The sequence below is a fragment of the Suricata suricatta genome, chromosome 6, assembly GCF_006229205.1.
Source record: "Suricata suricatta isolate VVHF042 chromosome 6, meerkat_22Aug2017_6uvM2_HiC, whole genome shotgun sequence".
NCBI classification, from domain to species: Eukaryota; Metazoa; Chordata; class Mammalia; order Carnivora; family Herpestidae; genus Suricata; species Suricata suricatta.
Window position 1 is genome coordinate 144,448,744 of NC_043705.1, and position 13,721 is coordinate 144,462,464.

At 48.2% G+C, this 13,721-nt stretch overlaps 1 protein-coding gene across 1 annotated transcript in view; it reads right to left on the reverse strand.

Moving 5' to 3' along the window:
• The window catches only part of ADAMTS16 (ADAM metallopeptidase with thrombospondin type 1 motif 16), a 143,236-nt gene that overhangs the window by 84,026 nt on the left and 45,489 nt on the right, over window positions 1–13,721 (reverse strand). Inside the window, exons 5-8 of the mRNA XM_029941294.1 lie at window positions 11,848–12,047; window positions 10,455–10,538; window positions 8,107–8,266; window positions 6,717–6,822 (exon numbers count right to left, since the gene is read on the reverse strand). Of these exons, the coding sequence (XP_029797154.1) occupies window positions 6,717–6,822; window positions 8,107–8,266; window positions 10,455–10,538; window positions 11,848–12,047 (550 nt within the window). The remainder of the gene's footprint in view (window positions 1–6,716; window positions 6,823–8,106; window positions 8,267–10,454; window positions 10,539–11,847; window positions 12,048–13,721) is intronic.

Here is a 13,721-nt window from a genome sequence, read left to right on the forward strand (position 1 = left end):
CACAACTAGCTGTCTGGGGAAGAAAGCGTGGGCGGGACTCGGGAGCTCTATGTGACCCCTAAGGCCCCATTAGGGCAAACCTATTCTTAGAGAATCAAGCCACTGTTGGATATTAATGTCCGGTACCCGCCAGATCATGGTATGGATTCTTAGATAATGGGGTTCTGCATGAGTGGGGTACAGAGCAAAGGGGAGAAGAAGCAGGCAAAGCAAAGAAGGGTAGGTGGTTACTGGGTCTGGGGACATTCTGCCTCCAAGGACCCCACGATGAGAGGAGGCAGGGGAGCAGGAACAGAAGACCCAGAGCCCTGGGGAAGCGTGCTCCAACAGTGGGCCAGGGAATGTTCACTTGTTGCTGAGGCTGAAGACCCCTTTCCCTCTTAACTGGTTTGCTTCTAGAGATTTAAGAGTAACAATAAAAAGAGCAACTGACATGTGTAAGCACTCACTATTTTTCAAACAGGGTATTAAACACATTGTCTGCATTTCCTAATGTAAACCTCACTGAAAGCCTGTAAGGTGGGTATAATGTTGTGGCAGCAAGACTGAGGACTGGAGAGAGCCCTGCCCATGGTCTCGGGGTCAAGGATAGGACCTGCCATTCCTGACCTCAGAGCTCAGGCGGGACCCATGCAAGAGCGTAATGCGAGCATGATTAAAGGGCGTATCCAGGGAAATCTGCCATGCAAACATAGTTGAATTTCTGCAAAATTCCTGCTCAGTACCAAGGGTGATGCAGATGGAACCATTTCAGCCTCCACCCATTCTCTGAAGTTCTATTAAAAGCAATCAATCAAGGCCACGGTAATCATATAGCGGAGGAAATGTGTCACGGCTATGAAAAGGATTCAGACTGTAATCATATATGGGTGGCTGCCTTGGGGAGAAAGTTATGAAAACTAACTATCAAAGTGCCCTCCCCTGGCCAGCCCTTGACCTTAATGTGAAGGGCGCATATGCTGTGGTCCAGTGAGTACCCTAGATAAATCTGCTTCCCCTCTGCCTCTGTTTCTAAGAAATAAAAGCCACAACATCCCAGGTCTCAGGATGTGTGCATCTTAAATGTTTTCATCTAAGGTCCTTTCCTTTTTTTTTTTTCTTAAAAATTTTTTTAACATGTAATTATTTTTGAGAGGCAGAGCATGAGCAGGGGAGGGCAGAGAAAGAGGGAGACACAGAACCCAAAGCAGGCTCCAGGCTCCGAGCTGTCAGCCCAGAGTCTGATTCAGGGCTTGAACTCAGGAACCACAAGATCATGACCTGAACCAAAGACAGACACTTAACTAACTGAGCCACCCAGGAACCCCCATTTAAGGTATTTCCAATGATTCTAGAATTGATTCTCAAACCCCTCTGTGCATCAGAATATCTGAGAATGGGCTCCCCAACGCCCGTCCTGGTAGAGGTTTTGATTTAGAATCTTGGGAGGTAGGACTGGTATTTGGGTGTATTCGGACACAGTAGGGAATCCTGATGCCCACTGAAATCTCAGCACCACTGGTTCAGAGTTGTTTTTCCAAGTAGTACAATGCCCGTATCTTGTACTGTGATGGATGCCAGCACATTTGCATAAAAGTACCACACAGTGATCGCATCTGATATTAATATTAATGAAGTTACGGAAGGATGAATAGAATGCATTTTGAAGATAAGATTGGTATTCGACAACCAAGAATTATAATGACTACTAAGTTATAGATACCAGACTTTTTTTTTTTGCTTTTGTGAACCACAGTATTTTATTCAAAGTTTTTATCACCCCATATGTTAAAACTCTAAATATATTCTTTTCTTCCTTACTAACTAGCTTTTAAGCTTCTAAAGGACAGCAAGTCTCCTTGTCCATGCTCAGCTCCAAGCCAATGTGCTTGCTAGCTGATGACAGGTTCTCCACTGCTGTTTGCTGAATAAACAAAGACCAACCTTCCACCCCAAACACCCACTCAAATACTTGGATATAAACCTAATTTTAGATGAAAATGAACTTGAGAATTATATTCAGTGGGAGATGCCTTTAATGTCTTCTATGGTATGTTCTGAGTGTGATTCAATCACATCAGCAAGCACGTATTACTAATGATATACCCAGAATGGTGAACGGCCAAGTATTGTTAGAGATTGTACCCGTTACTTCAGACTGTTCCGACAGCAGAGGCTAAGGAAACAAGAAACCCTCGAAGTAACCACTTCGAGGCCAATGTCATCTGGAGAGTGAGATCGCACCCTTGGTGCCACGATATGCCACAGGTGGACCTCAGTGTCCGGACCTCCTATATGGACTTTTCAAGAGGCACAACCCAAGGCCGAAAGAGTAGGCATGGACAGGGCACCAGGTGGGTCTCAGGGGCCAGGGCCCATCACACAACCAGAAGAGTGTGGGCTGTGGATGTGGGGTCTCCATCAGGGTTTTGCCTCTCACATTCACAAGCATTTGGATTTCAAGCAAATTACTTAAGTCACCAAGCCTCAGTTTCCTCACCCATATAATGGGGGTAATAAAACCTGGCTCTTAAATTGCACAGAAGACCTGGCACCACACACATCACAAAGGAAAACCCATGACTTCCATCCACTTCCCTGATTCAGATTGTGGTCTGGTAAAATTGCTCAATACCTAGATGTCCCTTGTATACATATGGTGTGTGTGTGTGTGACTGCGTGTGTGTGTGTGTGTGTGTGTGTGTGTGTGTGTGTGTGTGTGTTTGTGTTCAGCCAAAGGTCAATAGGTTTCAAATGCTCTTTGGATACAGAAATGAAAAATCTCAGGAAGAGCAGTAAGTAAAATTGGTAAGAAATGACCCTCCAGCCTTCCTGGGCTCACTGTGGGGCAGTCTGACAATCCCTGGCCAGGTGAGATCTTAATGGAGCTGTTCCCTTGATATTCTGCAAACCCTCAAAATCATCGGGGCCTCCCTGACCCAGCGGTAGGGGCTCAGTTGATGACAGCGCATGGCCACAACTCGGGGAGGTTTAAACCTCACCATCAAATGCTGGCAAGGGCATCTAACCTCGCCAGCCGAGTCAGCTTCAGCTGAGTGTGACAGCAGGCCAATTCTGGTTCTTCCGACTTCCCTAGTCTTCCCTGACTTGGTCTCTCGCAACGCCTACAGCCCACGTGGTCTGACCCTGGCACGCCACGTCTATTTTGTTCTTCTCTTAAAATCCTTGGATGCAGTGGATCACTCATGTTTTCAGGAATCCTACTCAAGGTTCTGCCGGCAGAATGGAAGTCGTGTCCGGTGAAAGTCAGCACGTGTGGCAGAAGACGGGCAGCAGGATGATGGCTCATGAATACTTTTTAAAAAATTTTTTTGAATTTAGTTTTGAAAAAGAGACAGTGTGAGTAAGGGAGGGGAAGAGAGAGAGAGAATCCCAAGTAGCCTCTGTGGTGTCAGTGCAGAGCCCGATGCAGGGCTCAAACACACGAAACCATGAGATCATGACTTGAGCCAAAACCAAGAGTCGGAGGCTTAACTGACTGAGCCCCCAGGTGCCCCTCATGAATACTTGTAAGCACAGCAAATATGTTTGAGGATGTCTTGATGGTCTGAAATGATAATGCAAGTTAAGCGTGTAAGCCTGTGTCGTGTACTAGGAATGCTCAGCTCAAATGGTACACCTTCAGTTACACCTGCACACGCATGCCGAGGGTCTCACAGGCTCGGTTTTGCAGATGGAAACTTAGGTAAGAGAAGGCCATACAATGCACGCCGGTCACAGCAGTGGGAGGAGCCTAGGGGAATCCCAGGCCCAGGATCCGACTCATCAAATGGCATGACTTCCTTTGTACGTGGGGATTTTTCAGATGGATTCATGCCATTCGGGTGACATACTCTCCAAACCATGTAGTTCAGCATGTCTGAGCCAGTTCTCCACACCTGCATCTAGCCAACCACAGGTCCCATGCTAAGTGATTGAATATAACCAGGAAACTCACTCTACACCACTGGCTTAGGAACGATCCTGACTCAAACCCACATCCTACAGGAGAGCACACATCCTCACTTCTGGTTCCTGTGTCTGTCTCTCCCTTTTCCAACACAAATCCAAACACAGGTTCTTGGCCATTTCTATGTATAGATTGGATCCCTCAGTATGATCCGGAAGATGTCCTGAGAAGAAAAGAAGTGAACCTAGTAGAAAAAATGGGCTGGACAGTGATGGAGATCTTTCTTGGAGTTAAAGGTTAGACCCTCTGGCTGAAAGCCATGGACAACAGCATTCCTCCAACCTCAGTGATGTCCTCTGAAGGTAAAGACACCTGAAGAAGTAAAAACAGGATGTTTTATAAAGTCCTAAAAAACATGGGGGAGAGCATGGGTGGCTCGGTTGGTTAAGCGCTCAACTTCGGCTCAGGTCATGATCTCGCAGTCCGTGGGTTCGAGCCCTGCATTGGGTTCTGTGCTAACAGCTTGGAGCCTGGAGCCTGCTTCACATTCTGTGTCTCCCTCTCTCTCTGCCCCTCCCCTGCTTGCAATCTCTCTTTCTCCTTGTCTCTTAAAAATAAACAAACATTAAAAAAAGTCCTAATAGATGTAAAGTTGCGTTTTAATTCTTCAGGTTGCAGAACTCAAAACACTGACGCTGCTTGGAGCTCATTGCCCAGCATGACTTTTATGTTCTGATGTTTGATCCACATACCAAAGCTGTAATTCTTCTCCAAGGAGTAATATTTAATAAAGAAATGAACTGAAAAAATGTGTACATTTTCAATTCAACGAAAACCCACAGAGTTGGATCACTGAGACTTGCTGTGTTCTTTCCCATCTGATAGAGTTGCCACAGCCAACAATTCATCTGAAATACTCTTCATTCATCTATTTGTGCCTCCCTGCATCATTCTGTTCTTCGGTTCACTCACATCTGCTGGACACTCAGCATCACATCATCTACCCGCCAAGCTGGCGACACAGAGAGGCATGTCCCCAGCGGTCTCCAAGGCCAGAGCTGCATGTGAAATCGCTCTGCAAATTTCACAGAAAGTGTTACAAACAGCAGGTGCTACCATTACCACTGCCGTGATTGTTGTTACTGTGACTGTCACTGTCCCTCACTTGCCATTCAGCACACACAACTCCTGTGCACACGTCCTGCATGCATTTCCTACTTCCTCAACCTGATGAGAAGCCACTCCCCAGGCCACACGAAGAGTTCAGAGTGCCCACTCCCTGACTCCTGTGTGATGTCCTCTGAAGGCCAAGTGTTCAAGAAGCGGCTGGTAATTCTCTGGAGATTAAGTTCATGAGGAGCGGGAATCCCTTTCATCCAAACCTACGGCCCGTCTCCCTCCTCCCCTGCACAGTCGCGCTTGCAACTAAAACACTTTTATCTTGTTTGAGGAAAAAAAACCCTTTTTCAATCTTGACCCAGTGATGAAAGGCGATATTAATTGACTCCTAACAAAAAATAAACGGAGACGCTGATCCTTGCTGACACCGGAGACTAGTCTCAAATGGATCCAGTTTCTCTTCCGTGAGCCCCACCGCCCGAGTGCGTGGACTTCAACCGCTCTGCTCATACTGAGCTGCTCAGCCCTCGGTGACTTAAATATTTCTTACCTTGATTGTTTAATTAAATTCAGGTATGGTTCAGGGGACAGCAAGAGCCTCATGTCGCTAAAATAATGAGAGTTTTTGAAGTTTTAACGCTAGCAGTCTATTAAAAACACAATTGTGATTCAGCTGAAAGCTTCATCCACTATCGGGGCAATTTTCCAGGCACTGGAAAGTCAATCATTACCTATGATGACGGAGGGATCAGAAGCAGAACATAAGCTTCATTTTCAGGTCATTGGTTCACACGGCCGAGTGTGCATGGCCTCCACGGGGGTCCACTAAAGACAGGTGCACGCATTTGTGAACACACACACACACAGACGCTGTGGAAGGTTGGGAGACCATGGTCTCGGTCCACTTCTAATGGGATGGAGGGGTCAGTTTTACAAACACGGCCTTTTGCAGATTTTTGTCATTTGCAAGTAAATGCAGAGTGAACATAAAAATAATAGGAAAACGACAATTCCTGGGTATGCCTTCTCTGGGAGAAAATTCAAGGAAGCCGCAGCGCAGAAGGATGCCGCCTGTGCCCCCACCGCGGCACTCACGTGCGTCACGCCGGCGTCCGTCTGTCCAAGCCCCAGGTTCACCACTCACACCGGACGCCGCCCCGTTTGAAAACCGACAGCGCTGGACACACAGGAATGTGGGCGGCAGGCCAGCTCCTACCAGACCCAACCCCTGGTCCCATCCGCACTCCCCAAACTATGCTTGGCACAGTGATCAAATAACATCTCTACAAGTTGTAAAAGTGATGCAAGAACACAAAACTCCGGGGTGACCCGCTGACAGTAGGAGGCTTTGTCATTATCACCTCTGATAGGAATGGACTGGGGAAGGAGGTCAGCGTGCAGGACTGAAGTGCGGAACAGGACAGAAGAACGGAAGCTTGTACAAGTGTGTGCGAGGGGACACGCACATACGGGACGTAAAGGAAGAGCAGAGCAAGGACCGTGTAAATGTGGGGATTCCCCACAGCTTTCGACTGCACGGCCAGGCCAAATTAGAAATATAAGCACCTGAGGGCTAGCGGTCTTACCTGCCAGTGACATTCTCACTGGAGATACACGAGGCCCCCACAGACCTAACGATCGTATTTCTGGGACAGTCGTGCCCTGTGGAAAGCAGCCTCGTCCCACCCTCCCACGTGGGTGCACTTACTTGTGTCCAGACTCGTGGGCGATGGTGAAGGCCAGTCCGAGACCCGTATCTTCATTAATGGTGCAGCTCCGGTACTTACTACACATTCCACTGATGGGCGCAAACCCTGCGGGAACCAGACATCAAGAGAGTTTACAACAGTGTTGCTGCAATAAAATAAGGAGAGTGCATCGTACAGGTGCGTGTATTGTGTGTCCTTTAGAGACGTGTGGTTTGCACCTTCACGAGGGGAAATCTGGGAAACTTTGGACAAATGTATAAAGGGTTCATTGCAAAGCGAGCGAAAGGGATTTCTCTCCACATAGAAAACCATTCATGGCTCTGAGTGGTGTTCGCATCACAGGTTAGAATAAAGGGGGCCAAGGGGAAGAGGGGGTCGCTGCAGGTGAGGGATTTCTACCTTTCTCTGCAAACATCTGTGTTCTAGAAAGCCCGAATAAAAAAGTGCTGTACAGTGTGGGTGCATCAGGAGGTCCCCAAGACCAGCCCAGGTTCAAGGATTTGCCAGGGGGACTCACAGGACTCAGGTTTTGTCAGACTCACAGGGATAGTTTCACACAGATAGCAGAGGATGAAGGCAAAATCAGCCAGGAGAATGGGTGCATGGGGACAGGTCTGGCGGGAACCAGGTACCAGTTTCCAGAGCCTTCTCCCGGTGGATCCATGGAGGATGCACCTAATTCTCCCCAGAAACATGTGGCTGTCTCATTAGAGACTCAGGGCCCAGGGGTCTTATCTGGGGCTGATCACATAGCACCCCCTCCCTGGCATGGGCGCAAACTCCAGACTCCCAGAAGGAAGGAAGACGCTCCGTGTAAGCCCTGCTTTCTGTACAAGTGGTGTAGACACCGCGGGCCAGCTCATCAAGCAGGGTGGTGGGAATCCTGCTTCTCGGAGGCTGCCCTTGTCAGCAGGCCCTTCCAGGAACAACAGCTCTATTCCACTGCGTTCTATCTCAATATGGTGCCGAGAAGAAATGAAGAATGAGAAAGAACGTCCAGGGGAGCGCTGGTTAGGAGCACAGCTTTTCACTACTTGGAAAAACAGCAAAGTGCTGCCTCATACACATGTAAAAAGAGGGCAGGAACTGCAAAAATGGCGACTATAATGCTGCCCTCACATCTCTAGGTTCATAAATGTTCCGCTCCTGCCACATGATGGGACATCCCTGAGTCTCACACAGCGAGAAGAGAGAAATGGTTCCTTAAATCAGAAAAGACAGGAACTCCTGACTCTACGAGGCACTTTCCTTGTGAAGCAATCACTTTGGGGTAGCAAACGCACATGCTGACGCTTGGCCTGGGCACACACAGGACCGCACATCTGTTCTCCACCCCCGTGCTCAGTACGGTGCACCGGTGTTCCTCCGAAGTCCGCGGGAGGGTCTTACCCAGGGTGTCACAGGGCTCGTTCTTCCAGGAACATATGTCCAGGCCGGTCAGCAAGATGGCGTGGTCATGCCGTGTCCCGTCTTTGCCCATCAAGCCAGACTGCCACTGGCAGAAGCTATTTAAGGTGCGGTCCGCGTGGTGGCTTATCACAAGCCCAGGCTGCGTGGGACAGACCAAGAGCCCGGGACAAGAGAGAGAAAACACCTCACAATGCCACTGTCACTCTCTGCCATCACACGAGTAGCTCAGACTTCAAACACACAGAGGGAATGGAAGGGTCTACAAGCTCATCTATCCATTTCATGGAATGACATGCAAAGGACAGTGACTTGTACAAAACCTGCGTGGATTCGGGACAGACGCTTCCACTCCCTTCTATAGTGCTGCACAAACACCAGGGGGTGTATTGAGCTGACCCTGACTGCATTTCGATGCCACAAGAAAGACTATTTCGGTGCATGAATGTTTGCGTGTCTTTGTAAGATGTGTTGTAAAATTATCTAAGGCAGAAGAGTCATTTCTCTGTGACTCTGCACCTGCAGAAAAACACGCCCAGACAGCTGATTTCACAGCCAAGTCGGGTGACTGGGATTTCCGACTGATAACTCTTAACCATTTATTAATAGTGTTAAATTAAGTCACTTTCCTACCAAAGCTGCATGCTTATGAGAAGGGTCCAGTCAATTGGTAAAGCTCTGTTTCCAGGAAAATGACTGGACCTAGAAAGAAACTACGCAGGACACATCTCACCGTGCAGCAACAGAGAAATATCAGAGTGAAGACCACCTGCACGCCCGCACAACTCAGAAATCTGGGCGGGGGGCGGTGGACGGACCCACCAGATAAGGCTGTGGTGAGTTATTTGAACTATTTATTGCCATGCTGTCCTGTGGCTGGGTCAGACAAAACCAGCTTAAACAGCTCGGTTCCAGGACAACTTGGGAGAAACACTCATGACCAGATATTGGGTTAAAATCGGTGTCTCTCAGTCACTGAATAGGCTTTCTCTTTCATTGCCTATTTGGTCTTTCTGGAGAGTCAAGTCCATCTACACTTAATGCTGTGTGTGCACCGACACTGGGCATGCCTCACATTCCTCAGCCGGTGACTTCCAGGAACACGGCATTAATCAAAGTTAACACAGGTGTACGATCAAAAGATAACCTCGCGCATTCTTGGCAGCTTGGATGAATTCCAAGGTGAAAACGATTTAATACAAGGAATAATTAACTCGCCACCTGAGATGCCCCATCTGTTCAGCACCCCCTCCCCAGACACTGGCTCACACAGACACAATGCAGTCATATCTTCCTGACCATTCCGGCTAGAAACAGGCCTGCCCACGCAGGCCCCCGCCCAGAAAAACAGCAATACCCCAGAAGCTTACAGTCTGGAGACATCTTAGATCTGATGAATGACCTTAGGTTTCATCTAAAAAAATTCTTCGTTTTATAAATAAGAAAACTATGGCTACCAGGAGACCCCGCTAAGATGCCAGCGCGGTGCCGGGCTCTCTCGTCCTACGTGGAGCCGTGATCAGCGGGAAGCAAAGCAGAAAGAAGGGTCTTGGAGGCTAAGGCATCCCCATCAGCAATGCCACACAAGATTCATATTCAGCCTCCCTGTGAACTGAAATGCACGCCGTGCATTTACACAGGGACTCTGGAATGGAGGCAAAAGAGATCCTTTCACCCACTGTGACCAGGGTCCGGCATAATTCGGTGTTTGTATGCAGTGAGAGAAGTGCACTTGACATTCCAGAATCTCTATGAAAATACAACCCTGTGACCCAAAGCAGTGGGGGTGAGTGTGGTCAGTCTTAGGAGTTAGGAGGTGACAGCGTAAAACAATGATGCCCAACAGTGTGATTTCACTATCAGGCTAGAGAGCGGTTTTGGGTCCCAGCAAAATGCAGAAAGGGCTCAGTCCCACCTGGAACCCTAAAAGTTCACTTGCGGTGGGGAGGTGGCTGAGACCCACTTTGCACTCTGTCTCCCCTGTGTGTTTCCCACCCATATATTTAAGGCAGCTCTCTTGTTCCACTTTCTCAAGCCTACTAAAAATAGTCCTACCACCTCTGCACTCACGCACATGCATGCACACCCACACACACTGACATGCATGTGCACACACACATTCGCACGTGCACGCACACACAAAATTCAAATCATCATGAAAGGAATTGATAAGGAACTCACTGCATGAGACACAAAACATTCAACACTTTTTGTTCCCAAGGGAAAGGAAAGTAGGGAATCCACAGAAGGATCACATTAAGGAAAGCAAAACGTCACTTTACATTGATTTTTTTCTGGGAGAAAAGAAGCTGATTTCAAAGACAGAATACCTGGTCTTCTTCTAGGAGAATCAGACCTACAATTGCAATGTTGATGTTTCCTCCTATCGTTCCATCTTTGAACAAAGCAGACACCTGAAAGAGACAGGCATCCCTGTCAGTGCCCACACGCGACGTTTTCCCAGCCCCCAGAGTCCTGCTGGAGAGGGCCGTCCCTGTGGTCTTGTGATCCAGTCGCAGTCAAAGTCAATGCTGACCTTCTCATAGGGCTAAACAGACTGGTATAGAAATACCTAATGATCAAGCAGGCCGATCATTGACTCCTCACCGTTGGTTCCTGGGGGAAGGAGCTGAAACTTGGGGAGGTGAGACCCACCCCTTAGGGGACCACTGAACGGACTACAAGCCTCCGTGGAGATGAACACCCTCATCTGCACATAATGGAATGTTTCCGTGAAGACAGCAGGGCACACCTTCCCGTGCTCTCCTGGGGGGAGGGGTGGACTCCAGAGGCGCTCCCAAGAGAAATGCTTGGGAAGAGACCCAGAAGATCCAAGAAAGAGAAGGCCTAAGTGTGGAGAGAAGATGACCAAAGAAAGGTGCCCACAGGGATATGACGACAGCAGATGTCAGTGACTGTGACTGACGTTCAGGTAACGAGCGAGGGCCCCTCGAGCTGGTTCAGCACCGAGGTGCAGAATGCTGGGACAGCTCGACAAAACAAAAGCAACATTGGCACAAACCAGAGCCCTGAGGTCCTCAGTCCCTGGAGGTGTGCTGACAGGTGTCCCCCACTCCCCGGGGGAGAGAAACCCCATGGGTCAGGCTCCCAGAAGTGACACTAGGAAGAATACCCGTGTGCTGAGGTGGGACAGAAAGTGTGTTTTCTAAACACCATTCTCCCAACTAATTTCCAAAATGCACTCGGGCGGCCCAAGATCTTGTCTTCGTCTTCCGTGAACTAGGTGTCACTTAGTCACCCAAGCGGGGCTCAGATGCCTCACGTGGCTCCTCATCATTACAACAAGGTGCAAATCTGGGACACAGCACATTTCACCTGGGATGACAGTCTACAGGGTTGGATGGTTTTGTGACTCTCGATGAAATGATGTATAGTCAAAATTTAAACATTAATGTTCCTACAGAGACGGGCATTTCTATAGAGGCATCTAGAAGCACACACAGTGCTGACAGGCAGGCTTATTGCACGGATCCTCTTACAGATTTCTGGTATATGAAGACCCTGACCCCCTCAAACATGCCCCCCCACCCCCACTCACAGAGAGGGTCAGACTGTTCTCTGGAGTTCTGAACATGGCTCTTTGATGGGAGCCTGGGAAGAGAGAAGGGGTCATTACAGATAAAACCTATCCCTTGTGTCTGAGACACAGATCCACACCTGTTAGGTAGGATCACATGGCTTCAACAAGAAGGACCTTCCTACCATGTTGAGTATCGTCAGCACGTAGGTGGTGATGTTCTCGTGGCCGTGGGTCCGTATCATCTTCCTGTCGACCACCACCAGCGTCTCCACGTTCAGCTCCTCATTCCGATGGGACTTGAGAAGAGAGCGCTTGGGTCTTGAGCAAGACGCATACTCATCAGGCAGGACGAAAAGGTCTTCCTCAGGAGGCTGGGGCATGTCTGCGGAGGGAAAGTTCCAGGAACAAATGAAAGCAAAAGGGGTCACCCCAAATGAGCGGTGGAACTGGTTATGCAGACAGTGGATTCTCACGATGAAAGCTCGTGACAGGAGCCACATCACCCTTACAGCGTCGTCCTGCAAAACCGGTACTAACATGGAACTTTAAATTTAAATAAAGTTCATACAACTTAGGTGTGATAGAAACCATCGCCATATCTACCTCTCTATAATTTTGTCCTGACATAAAAAGAGAGAGCTCCTTGGCTTTCACGTGCTAGTCTCCAGAAGCACAATGTTCAAAGACCATTGGCATGAAGATGTGTCACACACCCTTTGCAGGAAATTTACCGACCACGGAGTGGAACCAACAGTTCCAACCCACCACTACCTTGCATCGTTTTCGTACTTGAAAATTTTTAATGGTCTGATTTTTTTGAAGTTCATTCCCATGTCTGGATGCGTCGCTGGCTTATCTGTTGTGTTTCAAATGGGCTTACAGACTTCGTGACACAGATCTACTCCACTGCAGAGCCCAATTTCCTAGAAAGCACCATAAATATTTACATCGTTTAATTATAAGACAAAATACACTCTGTTCTCTTGGAACCATTTAAAAATACTTTTGGCATTTATAATCAGTGAGTGAACACTATGTTAAAAACGAGCCCTCAGAAAAAGTGGTTAGAATTGTTTTGTGTGAAAACAGACTTCAAAATACCCACAGACGTAGGCGGCACTAATTCCAACACTCTTCATGGACCACGCTGACAGAAGATGACATTTTTTTTTTTTTACTGGTACCCATATGTGGTGCTTATTCTCTCTTTGCTAAAATACTTCCAAACCTAAATGAACCCTCTGGAAGATAATACCAACTCTGGCAAAGGTATTAAAGCACCAATCGCATGCCACTGATGTAGATGCCATTAGAGAAGCATGCCTGCACCCTCTGAGCTCTCTCTAGGCCAGCTCTGAGTAAGGATGGGCCACCAAGGCACAGGTGGGGGGGACATAACCTGCTCGCAGTCCCTCTCTAGAAGTGTCAGAAATGGGTGTCCAATCTGGCAGCATGGTCCCAGAGCACATGGTTCATCCTCACCATTGATTTTAAGCAAATCGATCTGCCTTCGATCGCCATTTCCCACAGGTGCCTAAACGGACACAAAAAATTCCCATTTTTGGAAACAGAGACTCTGATGGGAAGAATCTTCATTAAATGTGACCCTCCTGAGCCAGAAGGCTGGGACTCCTCCAGGGACACCCAAGGCCCATGAGCAACATGGAAAGACCCAGGCGGAGACAGCGGAGGTTCTGAGAATTAAACACTTCGGCCTGGAAGCCGCCTGTGTCACCTGTGCCTGCCACATGGGCCCCAGGCACTCACGGAGCTGCCACGTGCCCGGCAGAGAAGGGGCAGAGATGTCTGGCCACCAAACTGCACCACATGATCACTAATGTCTTCTTTTTTTTTCCCATTGTAATATAATAGAATTTTTTATTTTTTATTTTTTATTTTTTTCCTCCATAATATTTTATTGTCAAATTATTTTCCATACAACACCCAGTGCTCTTCCCCTTAAGTGCCCTCCACCATCATCACCACCACCTCTTTTCCCCGCTCCCCCTTCCCCCTCAACCCTCAGTTCACTCTCAGCATTCAATAGTCTCTCAAG